The sequence below is a fragment of the Pectinophora gossypiella genome, chromosome 14 (assembly GCF_024362695.1).
Source record: "Pectinophora gossypiella chromosome 14, ilPecGoss1.1, whole genome shotgun sequence".
NCBI lineage: Eukaryota > Metazoa > Arthropoda > Insecta > Lepidoptera > Gelechiidae > Pectinophora > Pectinophora gossypiella.
Genome location: NC_065417.1, coordinates 6,551,050 through 6,574,164, shown reverse-complemented (window position 1 = coordinate 6,574,164; position 23,115 = coordinate 6,551,050). Strand labels below are relative to the sequence as shown.

The following is a 23,115-nucleotide window of genomic DNA, read 5'->3' as shown; positions in this document are numbered from 1 at the left end:
TTTTAGAGCCCAACTCACTCAGGGGAATATGGTGGCGCCACCAACAAAGTGTATAAAGGTTAGAGGTGCGCAATTAATTTGTTGCCGACAACCAAATACCAAATAATTTCCCGTACGTCGTAGCCAATTTTACAGAAATTAAAAAATACTTCCCCCTGAATTTTTTTTTGTATGACTGTGTTAAAAAATATTAAAAGATAATTGATATTTACGTACTTACATAAGAGTTTGTACTGAATGTTTTAGGAGCAAAATACTATTCGACCCTGACAAAAAAGTAATTTGGTGAGAGCGACACATAAGAGCTTTTAAATTGGCAACGACGCGTTGGTGGTGATGGTGGTTTCTAGATGGTTGTGTCCTATTGATACACCATCACAAATCTCCTTATCTTATCTAGCCTTTTAATCCCACTGCTAGACAAAAGCCTCCCCTTGATTTTTGACCGTAACATTATATTTTTCATCGTCTTTAAAGGTTTCTTGTTTCTGGCAGGCAGTCGCTTCTGTAAAAAACCGGACGTGTCCAATCTTCAGGTTAGGTAAGCGGACCCAGTGAAAAACGGGACAATGCTAGGGGGCTGATTTTTCTGTATGCAAGTGGAAATATTTTTCCAACTCATAGTTCATATACAAACACACATTTAGTTACACATTTCAACAATGAACTTAGAAATGTGAGAACAACACCAAGTTCAACTCGAGGATCACTTCCTACCCGAGCGATGTGATTCAAGAGCACTATAGAGGCATTCCACGAACATACCTGAGTTAAGCCGCCTCTACATAGGGAATATTTCGAATTACTAAACACAAGTATGGACAAAGTAGACAACAAGATTATAAGAGAGCTCAGTATGGAGGTGGATATACGTAATTGGAAGTATTTAGAATGTACTTACTTGTAACTTTGTGTAACTAAACCACCCACATGGCACCCACAGTAACTTTAGTTTGGGAGCTAAGATTCAAAAGTTTGTTCATAAATGTTTTTATTTATTTTGTTTTCTGTGTAATGTTTATGTTATTATTACTGTTAATATAATAATGAAAACACGTTACTTTAGAGAAATAATAACATTAGTGTAAGTACAGATACTTTCTTAAGTGCTGGATATCATCGAAATGATCATTTTAAGTGTGCCACGTGTAGTGTGTGCATTATTTGTCTCCCAGTATGGCCAAAGCTGAAAGGTTGCAGATGGCTGAAATTATGATGATAAAGTTGATGATAATAATTACTTTGTTTCTCTTAATTTTCTCATTTTGCCATTTCTTATTTGACTTATTGTAGATTTGCCTCGAATAGTATTCAATACAAATAGTAGTATTCAATACAAATAGTAGTATTCAATTCAAACAAATAAAAGAGAAGGTGGAGGTCGTATCGTATTAGGAAGTGAAGGATTTGGCGGGAAGAAGAGAGGAATGGCGATTACTCCACCGACAAGAGCGCAGCTCTTAAATAAAGAGAGAGAGTATTCAATACTTATCCAAACAAAATTCAATCGGTGAGTCTTATTTGCTGCTTCCGGAAATTTTCATCTCCATAAAATATCAAGATTTTATGTTCCCAGTAGATATAACCAGTATCAAAATTATGGTGCCTGTAACGTAGGTAGTGAAGTTAACTTTCATGATGTGATCGTGAAGAACAGAATTTATAGGACAACAACCTCTCTGGATCGTAATCGGGGAGAATATACGACAAATTCGAGGAAGCCGTGATGGCTGAGAGGTAGAACACGCGCTAACATTTGAATGTCGCGGGTTCGAATCCCGTTGGGATCAGACCTCTGAATTTGTTAACGGGTTCTTGGGTGAATCATATTATTTATTAAAGACACGGTTAAAATTGAATATTTTATATGACGTGACGTATATTGTAGGTAGATTTGTCTCGGATGACAATAACTTAACTAAGTATTTTTTATTTCCGACAAGCTATTATTGGAAATAGCTACCTGGCCCAAAATATTAGAAAGTACTTCATGACTACATAGTTACCTTATTTACATCTATCAATGGTGATTGCTGATTTATTATTAAATGCTCAATAAATTTTCAAAAACGTCTTCACTAGTTTTTTTTTCAGTCGGGATTATGAATGCAATACTCCACAAATATTCAATATCAAAAAAATATCTTTATTCAGTAGGTAACATAGTTACACTTTGAACCGTCATTTTTTACATAACGAAAACATCTCATCCGCCTAAAACTACTGCAGCTTCTCACAACCTGTATTGCCGGGAAAAAGAAGCTGCACAAAACTTCTGCACTGGGCCTTAGACGTTCTTTTTAAATAAAAACATAAAATATTATTAAGTATACAATTTAGTAAATTGACCACCTAATATTTGTTCTAAATAATCATTAACTTTTTTACAAAGTTTCTATTTAATTACTGTCTTGAAACTGTTCAAAGGTAATACTGAATGTCATATTCAATTGTAATAAGCTGAATGTCAATGGGAATCTTATTGTAAAATAGTACCTATACAGTGCCCCTTTAAAGATTTAGTGATCTTATGCAGTCAACTGACGAATGACCAAACGAACAATGTGCCGATCACTATTTTTTTCAAACAATCCCGTATGCTTTTTTCCTTAAGTACTTATATCAAGTTTTCGTAGATATATTGTGATGCCAAAGTAAAAATGTTAGTTTCTTTAAATTTGTTTCTATTGCCAACAGTCCTTTTGGCTTGATTGGTAAATTGTAGATCTATACGACAAAAGTGTAATCTGGTATATTATTATGGAGTAAGCCTTATTGTGTGTCGGTGGGCTGCGCGCTTGTAGCTCGTTAGCGCGCAGTGTATCGGTTAACCTATCGAACCTGCGCCCGCGCTCATAATGTTCCATCCTGCTCGATACCAACGGGAACTGCTCTATTGAATTACCTATAAATGTTTAAATAAATCAACACCAAGCTTTGTTAAATGAGTTCAAGTTCGAGTGTAATTATCATTACCCTATTTACCCTTCCTTCTCACTCTGGATCCTTCGGACATTGCAATCCGTTTTAATGTTGTTTACCTCACTTTAATAGTAATTTAAAGCAATCTATTTCTCTTAATCTAAGCGAGATTTTTACATTTTATCGATTTCTTTATATAAGTAATTATATATTTATACCAATTAAATTCCTGCTAGCTGGTATAGAAATATGTCTATACTCAATAAGAATTATCATAAAGTTATTTATTATTTTGGCGTTATTATTATATTGAATTATTTATTTAGTATAGGGTTATCAGTGGAAACTTGTAATTAGTTTTCAACTGTTATGTTTGTTGTCTATTTAATGTATTTTGTAACTGTTGGTTTTCCATAAAAAAACACAATAAAATAAATAAATTAATAGTTTATTTCATGTTTAAAGATTTTTATCCAATCTTACGCGACGTGCGTGTATTTTTATTTTTCTTTTGCCTAGGGCTAGTGTACACGTTCAAAATGGCTATTAAGAACTTATATTTGAATCCAAGATGATTGATTACTCAGTTCCTAGAATGTTAGAATGGGCATTAACGTTACTGATACATAATGCAGGTTGGCTCTATGTCTGTCCCTGCCAGGTACGGCTTAGAAAGTAATGACGTAGATTGAAGACAGTATTTGATGTTGGTGCCATATTTTTAGGATACTGTTGCTGTCGGTTGGTGGTTGTTGTTGGTGTAGTACGATCTACTATGAACCGGCGTGGGTAGATTTATAACTTGCTTTTCGGGTACGTCTAAGCTTACCTTAATGAATGTGGAGGAAACAAGATAAGTATGTCAGGATTAAAGAACTTAAATGGGATTATATAGCCTCTGCTTACTCCGGTGGATAATAATCAATCAAAATCAAAACAATTTTTGTTTTTGTTTCCATGTAGTACTTAGAAATGGTACAAAAGTATACACAATTGAACTCATCAATCCTGTTAGGGTACAGTTACTTATTTAGTTAGTAATATTGAAGAATAATGGTATTCGTTTTCTTTCAAAAATATTGTGTTTTAATCAACCTCACTATCACAACCAAACAGTTTTCATCGTTTTCAGCCATCCTAGCTTTATTTATTTTTTATTCTAGTTAATAAATTCGGGATCTCGCGGGATTGATATTTCCAATCCCGGAAATTGGGATTGGAAATATCAATCCCGCGGGGTGTCGAATTTGCGCTCTCGAGTCGGAACTGCATTTCCTAGATACAACGGTCTACGGGCAAACAGTGAAAATTAGAAAAAATACAGAAATTAGAAAAATATGGTTATAAATAACTTTTTAAGTGTATCAAATCTTACGTTTATATATCGATGGTTGCAAGTTGCAATAGTCCATCCATCTGTCATGGTCTTCAATTTAGGATCCATTAAAATGTCGTTACGTTAACGCATGTTGAATGCTTTTTACATGCTTGTCACAAAAACAGTTCCGTACTATTATCTTAATATACGATAAAAGAATTACATTCAGTTTTTGTTCATTCCCCATTATTTCGAGTAGCGGAACAGCGGACATGTTAAAAAATAAATAATTTAACTTGACAAGGACGTCTCTTGGTAGTAAATTGTAGCTATTTACGAATATACCTCAATTACTTACTACGAATATAGAATAACTAAAACTACGTGTACGAACAACCAAACAAAGGTGCGTGTGTATGTATCTACTTTTATACGACTTTATAGGAAAAGAGTTTGATTGTAAATTTTGTAAGTAGTCTTGTCATTATTCAAATCTGTCATGCCTCAAATAATTCAAACGACGAAAAGGATTCTTAGGTACTTACATGAAAACATGTCTCATGAGCGCATTTTTATATATAAACTGTTTGACTACAAGCCTTTGTTCACGATTAAATACTTCTTTGTAAATTATTACAAAAATTCCCGCTTGTAGTTCACATAAACGGTGGGTATGCTGCTCTTGTTAAAATTCTTCACAATTAACCAACGGTTGCAAGTAAAGTGCACTCACAGTTACCGAGACAACTTTATACAAAAACACGGCAAAGTGTGAGTCGAACAAGGTAAAGTTACATCCACGTGGTTAGTGGCATCGAGGCAAACCAACAATAATTTCGCAGTAAAATTTCCCTTTAAGTATATGACCAAAAATGTAGATGGCGCTATATAATTTCGTCTTCGTTTAAACTTCTAATTTCATGGATAACAAACAAGCATTTTTTTCTTTGTTTTTGGGTATAAAAGATGACACTTGTTATTACACCTGGCCACAAGACATCTTCCATCCATTATTGTTCTGATAAAAATAAAGAGGAGTAAAAGAGGTAACACAATTCTTTCTATACGTACGAGTATCTTATGCAAATATAACGCAACAATTATTTTTATATATGGCTCTGCCGTTACATTATATTTTTGATTAATTATATTATATACCCACAGCAATGAGAAGATAAGTAATTATCACGTTGAGTCTGAACAGCGTCATCTATTTTTCAAATCAATCAATCAATAATTCTTTATTGCGTAAAAACATAAACACAGGACATATACAGACGGATAAAAGTAGGTAGTAGGTAATTATTTTATTACGAATATTAAGTATTTAGGGAAAGTAGATAGGTCAATTTCTTTACTCAGCAGGCACCTCAACTTTCGTCGTAAGACGATTTTAGTTAAGAAGTTGTACCAGATAGACAGTACTCTATCAGTATATGACTTCCATTCTGCCAATTTCAGTACGGAACTTAAAGAAGAACTAAATTACACGTATTACATCATCTTTCCAGTATATTAGCTGAAACATAATGTCTCGTAATATAATACGCCACAGAAAGAGAAACTTAGGTCAATTATAATTAGAAAGTTTGTTGCCTTTCCTACGCACTCGAAATAATCTAGACTGGTCTTCAATTTGCTATGATGAAGTTATTATGAAACAAATTAGCTAAGATTTGTAAAAGCTTATTAAGTCTCATACCAAACATACAATATAATGTAAGTTTTTCGGGACGTAATTTATTGTAGGCCGCAAATGCCTAAAGATATCATTAACTACTTGGCCAACCCAATATAATAGGTATAAGCAATGCACTTGTCATAAGTAGATTGGAATGCTTTAAAGCTATTAGCGTACTTATTGCACATACTAAATTACTTACATACTAAAATATTATGTTGTTCTACTTTTCCTGCCTGCCAACGTTCCATCGTAAATAATAATATGATCGAAGGTGCCAACTAAAACAACTTACAGAAAAAGGGAAGGAATAACCGCGATTAATATTGCGCATGTAGAAGTATTATTGTGCGGCTGAAGTAAATAACTTCATAAGAGCGATGCAGGCTCGCTATTGAAATTGGCTTCGTAATTTGTGTCGTGTGTTCATAATACATGTCATAGAAAATGAATCATAAATACTTTTTGTACGTCATACACCGTCTCTTGCATTCCTTCATTATTCAGTCAGCACATAAGTTCTTAAGGACGTTCAATTCACTATTGTATCGTGAAGATGAATGTTAGTTGAAAGGATGTTATTACTTCATAATCGGTTCCGCACGCGATACAGCAAAATTAAATAAATATATAAGACCCTTATGCTCAGGTTGTTCGAAGATGAAATCTCTCAGAATCAAAAATCAAACAGTTGCTCTAATACAGACATAAACCTTCATTTTTGCTCCTGTAGCACGCCGGAGGCATTAGGCGATCTGACTGACGGCTGCTTGCGTCTGCGCAATCATCATACGATCTCGATAATGGCGCTCTCACGAGGATTCTGCGCATTCACGGGTTTTTTATACAGCGGTAAGCCGACGTATCGTGACGTACACGTAATGACTGGAAAATAAGTGGCCCTATTTATAGAATTCATAGTTGACATAATATAACTGCTATGGTTTCTCTAGGAACTATTTCTACAGCTGTGATGTAACTAACCTAGCCGTAAACATTATAATTTCTGTTTACGCACAAAGCGAATAAAAAACGACCATGCGTCGCAATCATCGCAAAAGTGTTCGAGAAAAACAAAAGAAAGTCCAGTGATGATCGAGTATTATCCAATCAAGTGTGGCTGTAAGGATAAAAGAAAGAAAGTGACTCTCGGATAGGCATTTCATTCGCGATAAGATCTAGCAGGTAGTTAGGGAGATAGGCGGTATTAGAGCAGGCGGCGGCGTGTTGTGGTACAGTGTACTGCGTTGTGTTGTGGCGCTACATCGCGAGATTGCATAAATAATGCACCATCCAGATTGTGCATCGCAGATAGGATCGCCTTCGCCCCGGGCAGACAGGCCATTTCTCCTCTATCCTGTGAGACTCACGGTATAAATTGTGTCCATTGCAAATGTCTAGTATTACAGTGTCTATGGACAAGACAACTCGGTGATTACATGGCTCTTAAAAGAGGATTTTTTGATTCTATTCTGCCGATCCTTTCGTAGGTTTTATGCCATCGCCGCCGTCCCTTTGTCCCGTCCATTTGTTTTCGAATTCATGTTTGGATCGTAAATGATTATCACGTGCTCAACGGTGAAGGAAAACATCGTGATGACAAAACAATGTGGGCTCCCACATTCCCGAGAAATGCATTTTTGGAGGTATGTGACCTAACCTGTATCGGGCTGGTTTTCCCTTCGCGGGTTCGAAGGTCAGACAGGCAGTCGTTTCTGTAAAAAACCGGACCTGCCAAATCTTCAGGTTTGGTAAGCAGGGATAAAAACGGGATAATGCTAGGAAGATGATGAATGTATAAAGTTGTAACTTTTCACCAATTCTGGTGGAGATAAAAAGCACAACTAAAGTATTTTTAAAAGCACCACTACCTTATAACAGGCTGTTTAAAATATTATCTGTTATACCAAAGACAGTAATTACACAAATACTGTCTGGCGCACTGAGTTATGTGACTGCGATATCCGTTTCTTTGTCTCATTATACATTAAAAGTAGGTACTTACTATATTGTAGACACCTGATATTCTAACATTTATACTCCTCCAGGGAATTATAAACCGTGATCTACCAGGAAACTAATAGATATCGTATTTTAATGGCACTATTTCTCCTTTATTATTCTTTATAATACTTAGCAGTTTGGTCGTAAAATATTTGTAGGATGTTTTATGATGAAATATAATAGTTAAGGCCCATTATACCGTCATCATAATTGAAAAGTGGTTTGCACACATGTTTTGTAATGAGAAGGCGCATGCTTAAGTACTGAATACTCAGGAGTAGCCTTTTTATTATCTACGTGTAAGAGGATTATCATTTTAAAGACTTATACAGTCGCAGTCTTATTAAGTAGATAGTAAAGTGAATGCGAACTTATATTCTTTTTGCAACACTCTAGGTTCTTGCTTATGACATTATTAAACTACAACCTTCTCCTTTATGCAAAGGCTTATTAAGTATACTTAACACCATGGTATAAGAAGACCAGGTATGCTCAATCCTATAACAAGCTGCCATTGCTAGCCCATTGATGACATAAGTGTTACCATTCAATTGGTATCTCCAACATTCCAAGGACGCGAATTTTATTATTGAAAATTAAGTGAATTACTGACTAATGTATTTAATTACTAATATTTGTCACGTATACAAAAATCATTAAAACCAAGTAAATCTTTTATTAAAATTAAAAAAAATCCTTGCAAAGTAAATTAAAAACATTGGACGTGGAAAATGTATTTTTTACGAAATGGTAACGCAGGGTCGGATGACGTCAGCTGGGCTAACCTTGAAAATGCTAGCTATCAGTTTTGAGCATACGTCTTTTTATACCATGTAAACACCATCTTACTAAGTCGCTATGCAACTTGACGAAGTTTATCATGTTATTACATCGTATGAAGGGTGCACTGAACTAAGTTGTCTGGAAAAAAACTAAACCGTTAGTAGACAACCACTTAAGGGGAAACGGTCGAGATTTAATTAAAATGTAAAAACTGGCTCGGGGACGTCCTGAGCAGTGATGTGGAGCACTTGTGCGCATTTTCCGGGAAATGTGCGAGAAAAACTAAAACGCGCTAAGTCATAATAGTACTTACTGTAATTTTAAAAGCGATTTCGCGCTAGCGAGAGTTTTAAACGCTGTGTGTGGTTCGTTCCGTTGCGTAAGCTGATTTATTTTTATAACACTTTATTTTGTTGTAAACAGAAAGATATACTTTTTAATGCATTTCAAGAAAAAAACACGTTAAAATTCATGAATTTTGAAATATAATATATAGATATATTATCATCAACAACACACTACGTTTGAGGTACCTGGATAACAATAAGACCAATAAAAAAATCGTAAACAGTTACAATTGATTCGTTACTTTGTTTTAACAAAGAAAACAAGGATCCCGTGCCATTGAACAATAAAAATATAAACTGGAAGCTTTAATTAAATTTTACGATGACTACCGCGATATCAATAAAATTGGGACAGCTAATGGATTAGTGCATTATATCTTTGTAAATTACATAGGTGCATGAAGCAACATTTTTCCTTTGTATTTTTAAGAGATCAGGCCGAGTGAGAACGTAGACTAGACGAATCAACAATAGAAGGTGAGATAATGACTTAATACGCAGCATCATCATTTGGTCAAAGCGTATCCCTAATATCCGAGTAATGACGGGTTGTAGGTGGTGGGACTATCTGTAGACGTGTAAAGTGCTTTTTTTTGTTCTTTGGCACATTCGGCGGGTGTGTTGTGAGTCACGGCACCTGCGGCGGGTGCCGGCCGCGTCGATGCGCGCGCGCTTGATAGCGATCATTACACTTGGAATAGACTTCATTAGGACGGTCACGCGACGGACATCGGCTACTCCTACTGTCTAAATGTCTTCATTCACGAACAAAATAAAACTTTCCTCTACCTTTGCGAGACTATAAATTTTATCTTTACAAAGTCAATGTATCAAGGAATGTCTATAAACCAAGGGAATGACTTGATATATACCTAGATAATATGTAATATCATTATTGATATAAGTACTTAATAAAGGTTTCAAAATTTTATAGCTCAATCTCAAATCAAGTATTTTCAAGCATTCATTTATAGGAATATAAATTAACAGATTACCTACATAATGAGTTTTATTATAATTATTACTTCTGAATAAACTGTGAAATTATCAAAGGAGATAATGAAGTTTACTACATCTGTAATTTACTTTTTGATATTTGAAATATAAATCACGAAGTGATAACTTGGTCACGGCTGTTTTACGCCAGCACGTTTTACTTTTTATTGCCTTTCTCAAAAATCGCACGCAGAAAGAAAGTTGGCCTTTTGAGGCGATAGTGGCTTGTACAATAGATACCTATCGACATAATTTAGTTCGCGATCATACCGTTTAAGTATCAATTTTCACATCAATAGTGACAGGTCGTGGTTCCGAGACGCAGTCGGCTCCGCATCATGACAAAGGAGTGTGCGCCGGATGCGCCCCGCTACGCCGAGCTGATTGTGGACTTTTTATCCTCATTAATATGATTACTTTATATACGGGGTGCCCATTTGGACAACTATCACTTCAATTTAATCAACCCGTTGACGCATAAATACTGTTAGGAGACTCGGAAACATGAAGCGGTAACTTTAATTAAAGTAGAAAAGAAAGAAACGTAACTCAATATAATATCTTTGCTCACAAGTAACGGACTAGTTATCACCCTATGTACATTCATCTAAATAGGAAAGCTGCGTTGCTCTTTATTTTCTTAGTCACCATTATTACTGGAATTGAAGAGGCAGTTTTTGTGGATCACTTCGGGGGCATCTTATTAGAGCTCTCTAATGGTATCCGAGAGATTTTTTGTTGCATTTCTTGCTGACATTGCGCAACATCTTCCGTTAATAGCCGTGATTTTATACCAATAATGCTTATAGCAAGTGCATTTCACTGGAAAGTAGCAATTCAAATGTAAGTAGTGTAATTTTAATATCATTGAAGGTGTGATGAATAATTATATGTTTAAGTCTTCTGAATATTTGTTTCATCAGCGCAAGGTATCCATCTCAAGCAAAGATGAGATATTACGCGCCCTTTCTTGAACCTATGTTTTATCACATCGTTAGCAGTAAAACATGGGCGTCATTAGTTTATTATAACATTACAGTTGTACGCAACAAAGGACCTATTAACCCATCTTGACCAGGCTTGCTCAGCTAACGGCACTCCGCGCATTACACAGATCGGCACATTTTATCATAATCTTAATCTGGGTACTCTGCGCACGCGCTACTTAGTTAGGGCCTATTGGTACGAGAACACAAAAGGCCATTAGTTCGCGAGCTTATCGAAGCCGACCATCTAAGGCGAAAGTCGGCATTTCTCTTTCCACGGGAAATGGCCCAAACTCGACAAAAGCTATATTGTAATATATCGTTCACCAAACCTGTACCGTGTGACCACTTGCGATTACTTTTTGGACCAATTACGAGTTTTGTTGATGTCGTAAAACTGATCTCACACCTCCCGCGTGCTCTTCTTTTATTTTGTATAAGAAAATAACAACGCTTATTGTAATGCCGTGTGAATCATGAAAGTTGAATATACTTATTAACATAAAATATAATATACTTAGATAAACATAAGCTCACGACTATATTCCCCATTGCGCTGATCAGCATCCATCGAAAGATAAACTACTTCACCGAACTTTCTTGTGATAGCGGTAATGAGCCGTATCACCATCTAAAATGGTCGAGCGGACTGTGTTTAGTGTGACAGATCCCTTTAACCTTTTTAAGTTGACACACCGCATATCTTCTTCTCTTCTATCTTGTGGGTAGTGAGATGAATTACCAACCCCATCAACCATGTCAGGGTTATTATAGAGCCACCAAAGGCCCTTGACATGGCTCATTAACGACTACTTATTTACATCAGTAAATAGTAACCGGAACCAACACCTTAACGTGCCTTCCGAAGCACGGATCATTTTACTTTCAAACAATCAGGTGATCAGCCTGTAATGTCCTAACCAAGCTAGGGATCACAAAGTGATTTTTGTGATATGTCCCCACCGGGATTTCAACCCGGAACCTCCGGATCGTGAGCCCAACGCTCAAACCACTGGACCACGAAGGCCGTTACCTACTTAGTCCAGTCAGTCGAATTATTATACTTTAAGAAAACTATTACAGTCAATAGGTCAACTGTCTTTAACAAACCTTTTTGTTGCCTTTGTCTTTTTGTTTTGTTTTTGTTGTCTGTGTGCGGGTTGGAAGGTCAGTCAGACAGCTCACTTTTGTAAAAAAAAACAGACCTATCAAATCTTCAGGTTAGGTAAGCGGACCCTGTGAGAAACGCTAGATAGATGATAATGACTTAAAACTGTCTTCACATTTAAATAGGTATCTATGTAATTAAGCACTTTTTATCAAAAATAATTAATCATGGCTTTATCAAATGTACTTACTGATTCCGGAAGGTCAACATCCTTGTGTAATGGTGCACATTAATTACTGGATATTTGCTAAAACAAGTCATTACATTAATTAATGTGTACCAAACTAGAAATATTATTACAGCGAATTCATCTGAGATTTCGTTTCCCAGCGATCCGCTGTGTCCATACTCCGTTAGGGTTTACAGGCGTGAGTTTATGTATGAATTTATGTGTGTATATTCAGAATGAAGTGTTGTGGTAATGTTGTAGACAGTGACACGACACTAGAGACAAAAGTGACCGCAAGTTGTCTTCCTGCAATTTGTGGCGTACTCGTCTGCCCGCTACCGGATTACGTGTATCTCGCCCTTATTTTTCCCATTTACAACACTAGGTCCCATTATCGCCACAACAACAGCAACATCAACACCAACAGGGCATCAACGGGGTTGATGGGATTGGTAATTCACCTCAATATTTTATGTTTATTTTTATGTTTTTAAAGAACGTCTAGGGCCCTGTGCCGAGGTTTTTCTTGCAGCTTCTTTTCCCCGGCTATACAGGTTGTGAGAAGCTGCAGTAGTTTTAGGCGGATGAGACGTTCGTTATGTAAAAATTGACGATTCAAAGTGTAACTATGTTACCAACTGAATAAAGATATTTTTGAATTTGAATTCGAATTTCACAATCCACACGATAGAAAAAGATTATCGCCACGTGATCGAGTATGGTTACCTATATCTGAATTGCTATATGTGACTTGCCAATTTCCACCAATGCTCAGAAATAAGAAATGTTTTATAAGTGGTTGCCTAATAAAAAGTGTCATCTTTGCTTACAAAAAAAAATTGTAATTAATTACATCCTACTTATTTTCTAAAAGTTCTTCTCCTAAAAATTAAGTATTTTATTTTTTTAGTGTAATTAGGTACTAGTTATCTGTAGCTATTTACATTATTTACTCCATGGTGTAGGTACTATCTAATCGCAGTCCAAGGAGGTTTTAATTTGCTTTTTTTTGTTTAGACTTTATGGCGGTCCCCAATAACGTAAGAAAGAATACGAGTGCTAAAAGCTGCTAAAAGCTATTAAGACAGGCTTTTTGGCGGGAAACGGGAACGGGACAGTTGCTTTCTTCATTGAATAATCTAAATAATTAATACGAAATGGTGTTTTGTGGTTAATGATCGCATTAAGTTAGTCGGAAGACATTCGCGAGTGTTATTATATCGGAGTATTCAATAAACAAAGTGTATCTGCCTATTTTCGCTTCGTGCCAGGAAGCCGCTTCATAACTCAAAAGTTTATGCGGACTTTTGAGTTAATTCTACTACTCCGAGGGTGGGGGCTTAGGTTTCATCATCATCATCTTTCATCATTTCATCAATCATCAAGAAAAAAAATACGTAAGACATGGCTGTATGGGCATAGCTCCCTTTGCCTTACCCTTCGGGGAAAACCAAAACAAAAAAAAAAAGCTATTAAGACAGTCATTCATATTATTTATAAGACGAAGTATAATTACTTAATAAAAACAATCCAATTATTATTATTTTTTGTTGAGAGATAAGAGTTGTCGTTTTTGGCTACAAAACGTAATTAATCAGAAACAGATATTAAATTAATATTTTTTAATTTAATTTTATTTATTTTATATTTATTTGTTTATTATTATTATATGAATTAAGAACAAACCCCTCATTAACTTCAACTTTTTCTTCTATATGGCTGCATCGTTCACTAACAATGATTCTATCGAGGTTCTAAAGAAATTAAACATTAAAATAGAATTAAACGATGTGTGTCAAACCAAAGGTTACATACTTACAGGGCGCTAGCGACACCGTACTGAATACTAAGTTAATATCAAGTGGAATTTTCCGTCGTGAAAATATGGAACTGACAATAATTTAAAATAACACTAAGTAACGTATCTTCTTCATTATACGTAGGTAAGTATATAGCGCATAATATTTTATCATAAAACTTAAAAAACTAAGAGTCACTTCGTCTATTTTTTACTACATCCACGAAATTACGAATAACGTGCGTGAATATTTTAAGCACTTAGTATTTTTTACTTGGCTTCATCTACGTGCTTTTCGTTATCTTATTTAGTAACCACATAACTGTCGAGTAGCCTCTATGTTTGCAGCTTTCCTTGAAATATTTTAGTGTTCTAAATGTGCTCGAAATAGCCACAACAGTTATGTCACACAGACGGCGTAGGCTCTAAACTAGCTAGCGTCGTGTTATCTTGTATTACCATGCCATGGCGAATTCCCGAGACAATTTTCATCGTTTATAAAATGCATTTTGAACACTAAAACACTCCGGTTTACCTAAAATATACAATTTCCTTAATCTTTACTTACATTGAAACAAACATCCTAAAATATTTTATAAATCAACAACCTTTAGCCTCATAATTAAGCTTTAAGCCCAGGGTGTTAGGCGGTCCTAACATTCATCAGAATGAGAAGCAGCTGATATCTAAGTGATTAGATTACTTTCCGGGCTGGATTTCTTATTAAATCTCCCGATTTTTTTTTGAAGCGGAGTTGTAAACGATAAATAATGGCAATCATTCAGACGTAGAGGTACATGTAAAGGCTGGGTGTCGATTGTGCAGAACCACGAAAACTAGTTTTTGTAACTTTGTACAAAATACATACAATTAAGTACGTAGTTTCCTAGCTCAAAGATAAATTAGGAAATTATAATTACTAAATAAAAACAGATCTAAAGGTGACAAAAAACGTTTTCTTTTTCTTTTTAACTTATATATGAATTTTAAGAAAGAAAAATGTAATAATAAGTGCGACATTTTGTCACGTTTTTCTATGACGTTACAGGTTGCTTTTTCATACAAATTCCATAACTAGTGTTTTTGACGTTTAGTAAAAAGTAACTGATTTGACTAGTTGGAAACTGCAGTATTGTATCTGTTTACATATACCTACAATTACCCTAAATCGTTCAAAATAACCAAAACAGTTATGTCATAGTCAGCTAGCTGGCCAATACTTCGTATTACCGATTCGCGAAAGACAATTTTCTCTGGATAGAAGGTCGTGTCGTGCGGGACCATTCCTCGTGATTTACCGGCCCGTTCCGTGTTACGGAGAATTTATGCCCTATCTGGATCTACACTTGATGTCTAGGTCTTGCATAGGCGGGATTTATACATCCTACGACTGGACACAGGTCTTAATCAAGTATAGAAGGCGTAGATAACACAAAGGGATTGACGAAGAAATATTTAGTCGCAGCCAATTCAGTTGTCACTGACGCGTTTACAAGCTCTCCTATCTTACCTGTCGTATTTTATTTTTATTTTTTTTATTTTATTTTATTTTGGACAATATATATTGTATGTAACTTTGTTTACAGTTTACAATTTATTTATTTAAATACCGAACAACTTACAAAACAGAACATTTAACAAAGTGTTTAACAAACCAGCTTAAGCTACTTAAAAGTGACGTAGATAAGTTATACAGATAGAAAGGTACTTCATTATAATTATACTTTTCCGATTATGTTCTTATAGGAAAATAAATTTATTATTGATAATACCTACATAAAACTGAGAAGGCTTTAAAAGTTGTAATGCTTAATTGAACTGCGCACTACTTAAAAAGAAGCTCTATTTTCTATAGTACTACAGACAGTTTTCTAAAGTTATCCTCTATAAGTAATATAATTTGCCAAATGACACTTCATAAATAGCAGCCGTCTTGTGGTTTTTGTACTACTACGTTAATGTCCGATTAGTTCCACGGTCAGTTATTATCTAATTCCTCGAAATTTTGTAAAAAGAAATAACTAAATTGTAAAAACAGTTTTTTTCCTTAACATTAATGTCGACGTCCAAAGAGTTCTGTATTAATTTGAAATTGATTCGAAAAGATTGAATGTAACATTATATCACTGGCCAGCAATAGACTGGAAATGAAAAAGAGAAAGGGTAAAAAAAAATAAAGAGCATTCGCAAAAGAAATAAAATTAATAAATGGAAACAATTGACAATCGTATAATTATTTTTTGAATTGCATTTCTCGTTCGACTGGACAATTTCTAATATTTATTTCAAAGTATTTTATTGGAAATACTTACTTAGAATAAAAGAACGAGATAAAACGTTTTATTTATTTTTTTGTTACAGGAGTGCCGACGGATCGCACAGAGCACGCATTCGCTTCCGCGCAGGAATACAGAGTGAGTACCTACCAAGTGGTAATATATGTAAATTATGGCTTATTACGACGAAGTGAAACAGCCTACTACCATTGTTGGACAAACACCGGCGGCGTGATGAGAGTTGCCTTATGCGGTGCTAACTATCGCTTACACCGCGATATAGATCTACATTTTCAACCAATACCATCATTCTCGGCTGTAGTAATTGAATCAAACCATAGGTTGGGCTTGTTTACTCTCTATTGGTATACTTAGTTTATTTATGGATATAACTAAGCCGGAAATTCGTACCTTTCCCACGAATCCGATGAATTGTTGTAAGAACATGGTGCTCTTTCATGTTACAAAGAGAAATCAGATTTATTTGAGAAAAAAACGCTTTTAACGGTTGATTGTCAATCCTAACTCTTTGTCATTCGTATTTAGCCGATTTCGCGCTCTGATTAATTAGAAAAGTAAAACTAGAAAACACGCGACTTCTTGACGAATAGATTAATCTGGTATTCTCTCTGGTCACGTAGGTAGTTCGCGATTATAATTTATCTATGTGATATGTTTAAGTCCAAAAATATATCAATTTACTTACTTAGGTATTGTTAGCTATGGAAACCTACACAAGCGAACCTTTATCTAAAGAAAGGCTGCAATCGTTAACCAATATTATTGTACTACCTACCTTAAACTTTTTTCTTTTAAACAGGACAATAGAAATCAGAACACGATAGAAACGGGTCCGGAACCCGTATCGGACACGGACATAGAAGAATCGCTACCGGAGCCGTGGCAGCTGAACAACACGGCGAGAGCGGGCGTGGAGCTGCTGGTATTCAACCGGGTGCCTAAGGTCGGCAGCCAGACCTTCATGGAGATGCTGCGGCGACTGTCCATCAGGAACGGATTCGGTATGACTTTCATACATCAATTCACGAAGATTTATCAGAGAGGGACTTAGAGTGGTGCCGGTGCTGGAGCACTGGCAGCTCAACAACCAGGACGAGGACGGATGGACTCTTGTAAACAGAGAAGGTTTCATTATAAGTAAGTTGGGTAAGTCCATAATCGTATAATGAAACACTCACTCTGGGTCATTATCATCCTCCTGCCCCTATCTAAGTTAGGTTGGATAACATGAACGTGTGAAAACTCTCCCTCTGAGTCAGTCAGGTAAAAAATACACCCAGTGAAAAGCACAAGAATGATAACACTTATTTAGACACTGTTTTTTTATTAATTGGTTCCAAATGTGTACGGTTCCAGGTTTCCACCGCGACTCGGTGCAGCGTGTGGAGACGATCCGGCTGGCGCCGCCGGATCAGCTGGCGCTCGTGCAGGAAGTCATCTCCCTGCCCCTGCCCGCCTCCTACGCCAAACACGTCTGCTATACCAACTTCACCAAGTAAGGAATACCTACATATTTTACAAACAAATAAAGGGTATGGAGCATTCTCCACCCGCTGTTCCACTGCGGGTTGGCGGAGATGTTTTACGTCTAAATACTGGGACCAGCAATACAATAAACAGATTACAAAAGTGAGGATTATTTTAGTAAGTACCTACATGGCAATTGACGTACTTATCGGGACTGTAATCATAAGGTTACCATTTACAATACAAACGTCATCGTGTGGTAAAAGATTGACGACCGATTTCATGAATGTCAGAGTTATTAATAAGCTGCCTACGGCTTTAACATAGCCCAAGTAACCACTGTTACTTGCTTTAAGACAAATATAGCTACCTAATTATTCGGCCAAGTAGTTATGCCATCTGCGGCAAATTTACAATAAGTCACGTCAAATAAAAAAAATACTTGCTTTATTTGCTTGCTTGTTTAATTGTTATTAACCTACTAATAATCTATGGACTGTTATACATATTTGTGTTGGTCTGAAATAAACGTTATATTATTATTATTTTATTATTATGCTTACATAGCGGACATTCAGATGATCTGAGGGTGATTCGGTTCGAAATTTCCTAACCAAACAAAAGACAGTCTCACAAAGATTTTGACAACGCCGTGCTAACCAGGAAACAACGCTGTTCTGTACCACGGATACTTTATTGTGTACAGGATAATCACAACGATAGAGAAACATCACATTCACACACACAGCTCAATAGGAACTTTGAATATAACAGATATTCAAATCTATTAAATAACACAGCGGGTTAGCATTTCTTAACATACACTCAAACGACATTAGACTTGTCCCTAAGGGAATGACTGTAATTTATCTTGAACAGGAGATAAGTTTATAACTTAAATAATATACCAAGGAACGTAATGATGTAATAAATACACGCATATGATAATATGTAAAGAATGATGGCAAATATTTATATTTTCTGTACTAAGTTTTTTCTCGTACTTAATTGAAATAAATTGAATTAAACTTTATATACTTTGCCTGCTATTTCGGTCAAGAAGTTCACTTTCGGGGCAAATATACAATAAGTCACGTCCAAAAAAAGCAACTTGCTCGTGTCTACTTTGTAGTAACGCTTACTTCTCACGTGTCTAAGTTAATTTAAACATATAATAAGGACCTTCGGGCTATCACGAATGTAAAATATGAAGAGGTGTGAAAAGTACAATACATGTCAAAATATACAATAGCTAATTAGTAAAATGAATAAACTTCAAAAGTAGGTATATAGGTAGGTAGGTAAGTGGTATTTTAACATGTTAATTTTAGAAATTTTCTACCTACTCATTAATAGGCATGATCAGTCTAGTTACCTGTTGCGAATTTAATAAACTATTTTTAGATCACTAATAGAATATGGTATTTGGTTGGTTGGTTTATACACCTTTGTTCTTCGGTCTATCTCAGTGCTATAAAATCGACAGGCAATGCGCGTTCCTTTAGAATATATGCCAAGTCAACCACATAATGATCGTCATGCTGATATGGTACTATGACTACGATTGTTCTTTAGTGGATTTGTAATAATACGTAGTATCTATGTACGTATATGTACATTTCAATGAGACCTTAAGGTCAGAGTTATATAAGGCATAATGTGCAGCAAAGCTTAGTGGAAGGTCATGGTAAAGTTTCGCCATAACTGAAAGGTCGTAGAAAGCTCGAGATAGCTAACTTAGATGGATGTTTTAAGGAAGCCTTGACTCTAAATGGTTACCTACTATATTAGGTTAATGATAAGTATGTCTTTATAAGGGATAGTTTTTGAGGACCGAGTATAGCAAAAGTGGTGTAATGTTGAGTCGCAGGTATCGAGTAAGATTTCTTTAGGTAATAATCCAATTTAGTACCTACACGAAGTTAATTTCCTACATCTACTTTTTAACCAGGTTTTGGCTATTATTCAATGTAAACGTAAGGTGCGTAATCTCTCTTATTTTTACTAATAATAAACACTTTGTTGCACGTAAATTTATAAGACATTTACATGATAAACTTATTCTAAAGTGGTAGTGGTGGTTTTACATCTAAGTAGTTATAAAAATATAAAAGTAATACATAAATATAACGCGTAACGCGCGTGTTTCCCCTAACGCTATCATGTGCAGCGAAATTTTGCTGCAGCGCAATCTTTTTGCTTATCAAGTTTTCTTTTTCTGGCTTTTTGGACGTATGCTATATTTAAAATTTGAAATATGAATTTGTCTCCATGGTTTGTTTGTTTGTTTCTTGACATTTGAGAGATATTCTTTGTGGCTGACTATTGGTTTTCTTGTATTTTATCTGGAAAATCTAATTTAATGTTCTGTATGTGTTTTTAAACATGCTGTTTTAATTGTGAAACGTAAAACGTAATTTCTGGTGATATAATTATAGTATTTCATTTTCCCTGGTAAGTTCGTGTTGGTTTGCTCTTCTTTCTTCTTTTTCTTTGATTCCTCTTTTCTATTTTATTATTTATCTTTGTAGATAAGGGAAATCCCCTTGGGTTTTGGTTTTTACCTGGAGCTACATCGTGTGCGAAGCCGCCCCATCCCCACGGATCCTATATATGATTCGGGTTGCGACTGCGAAGTTGCTACGATCGCTCTGACTCTGCGGTTCCTGTCACTTGCCGTTACCCGTTTCCTGACCTGAAGCTGTATCGCTTCAACGGTCCCTACGAGACGGACGGATCGACGGAATATCTACGGCTGCGAAGAACCAAATTGCTTTTGTTTCTTTTTATATTCCAGAACCTTTTTTTAAATATTATTTCCGCTATTTGTGAATATTTATTTAGGAAGCTTCTTCAAAATTCTTAAAGCCCCGCGCGGCATCGTTTGTGTTTGGTGTTCCTTTTGGCATAATCTTTAAAAACTTTCGTTGATCAACGGAGGTAGGTGAGGTTACCTTTTATCTATGTTCGTGTTAATTTATAATAGTTTTAATTCCTTAAATTGCATTTCCCATTAAATTTATTTAATTGCTAGCGAGTTCCTCTTCTTTATCGCTACACATGCTACGGAATCTATCGTGACAATGTATTAACCGCTATAATAACGTTATATTTTATCGCTGAGTTGAGTTATCACTGATGGCATCATTTTATTGCATTTTTCATATAATTGCTGCGATGCACGAACTCTGCACGGCAGTGGTGGTAATGAAAATGTAATCTATATCAATTTTATGACATTATTATGTCATGCACATTATAGCTAACGTGTTACGTTACACTGGTGAACAGTCTTGAGGACGGGTTTGCCATAAAGCTTGTTTGCATAACACAGGATTGGTAGAGTTTTCATCTCTGGAGCAGATAACACATTGGCCAATTTTATATAACAATATCATAGTCATAAGTCAGTTCTTCTTCTATCGTATAGGTTAAAAGGTTGGTTACCAACCTCATCAACTCTGGTGTCAGGGTCAATCAGGTGATCATAATGTAATGTCCTGACCAAACAGATAAGACCATAAGTCAGTTAAATATGTCCGATTAATGTGTTTTAGGTGTGATTAAAGATTTAATTTAGATAACAGAGGATTTTGAAGCCGTATACTAAAGGGTATAACTTAATAGATCATTTCTTACCAACTACTGCTACTTAAACTAAGGGAAGTAGATAGTTCCTTCGCATCGCGTCGTAAAAGTAGATATCTTAAATATTCCTATTTTACATCGACTTTACAACTCATAAGTTGTGAAAGGTGAAAGATTAACAACCTACCAACAAATATTTGTATACAAAGTTGCTCTTACATGTCTGTTAATCAAAGATATACGAAAATTACTAGGTACCTACCTACAATCCGTTAAACAACAAGATAAGACCTTAAATCTTATGGTTAATAAATCCCATTGTTGTCTTAAGGCTCTTGACAATGTATGTATAGGTTCAATTGTACCGTAAATAGATGTTATTACTGTTCCATTTCTCACCACTCCGACACGGTTGTGCAGCGCGGTCGTAAGAGAAGCCGCATCAATCAACGATGCGCGCGCCGCCGCGCAGCCACCGCTGCGCACACGCACCTATTCTATCGACAGCCACCGCCATGATTAATGTATCAAACGGACGTAATTACCCACCGACGATTAGTGAGAAACTGAGCTAGGATACCTAATCAGTTAGGAGTGAAGATCGCTTAATCAGACAGGTTGCTTAACGAAGATGTTTTTTTAAGCAAACGAATCGCAAAGTTTCTGTCCTATAATTAGACAATTTCACTAGTATTGCGTAGCGACCTTGACAAATTACGTTCACACGTAAAAAAATAAAAAAAATAGGTATTTACATGCAAGAGCATGTAAGAACACATTAACCTATTTTGGTTGGTAGTTATTTTTAAAATTTTCAGTTTCTCTATTTTATAGCTGATGATAAAATTGTCTTCATTTACATAGCAATGTTCAGTCCCGTCATAGACCTTCCTTATATTTTTCTCACCTACAAACAGATGGAAGAAGATCCGCAACTAGTTAGCTGTAATTACAACCTTTATTGAGCACGTGGAGAGGCGGCAAAATTGCTCTATTGTTTGTAGAGCAACCAACTATTATTGGAGCAGAATAAAACCTTGTTTTGGGCGTGCGGTGGGAATGTTACAATTAAGCGTTTTCTCTCTCCATTGATTCGCTGCCGGGTTTAAAGTGCAACCTGAGTGGAACGGATCGATTAACTTACAATGTATCTATTGAGGCAGTGGAACTGATTTTATTTATTATAATTGCTGATTACTTTCGATTCTTACACTAGGAAATATTTATGATATTATAAAATGTAGCTGCTAAGTAATATAGTAGCTGCATAAAATTTGTTACACTCACTTGTTTATGACCAATTTTAGAAGTACTGTTATTAGTTGAGTAAAATATTCACGCATAAAATCATTTATACGATCGAATATGACTCTAAGCTTGTAAAATTTTCACAATCCGTTCCATACAAACCTGTGTTCCTACTTTTAACGAAATCTATTATATTTATGCCGTACCCACTACTGAATTAACAAACAGTTAAGTAATATTTATTTATTGAGGAAAGCACGGAACCTTAAATAAATAAGTACATACTTACAAATAGATATAAGCTAGCCATTCATAGAACAAAAGCACATCTAAAGAGACTTGG

At 35.5% G+C, this 23,115-nt stretch overlaps 1 protein-coding gene across 5 annotated transcripts in view; it reads left to right on the top strand.

Annotated features, from left to right (window-relative positions):
- The window catches only part of LOC126372309 (heparan sulfate 2-O-sulfotransferase pipe), an 82,297-nt gene that overhangs the window by 51,526 nt on the left and 7,656 nt on the right, over positions 1-23,115 (top strand). For all 5 annotated transcript variants that reach the window (XM_050018003.1, XM_050018006.1, XM_050018005.1 and 2 more), the window contains exons 4-6: positions 16,534-16,586; positions 17,269-17,470; positions 17,826-17,964. In XM_050018003.1, the coding sequence (XP_049873960.1) occupies positions 16,534-16,586; positions 17,269-17,470; positions 17,826-17,964 (394 nt within the window). The remainder of the gene's footprint in view (positions 1-16,533; positions 16,587-17,268; positions 17,471-17,825; positions 17,965-23,115) is intronic.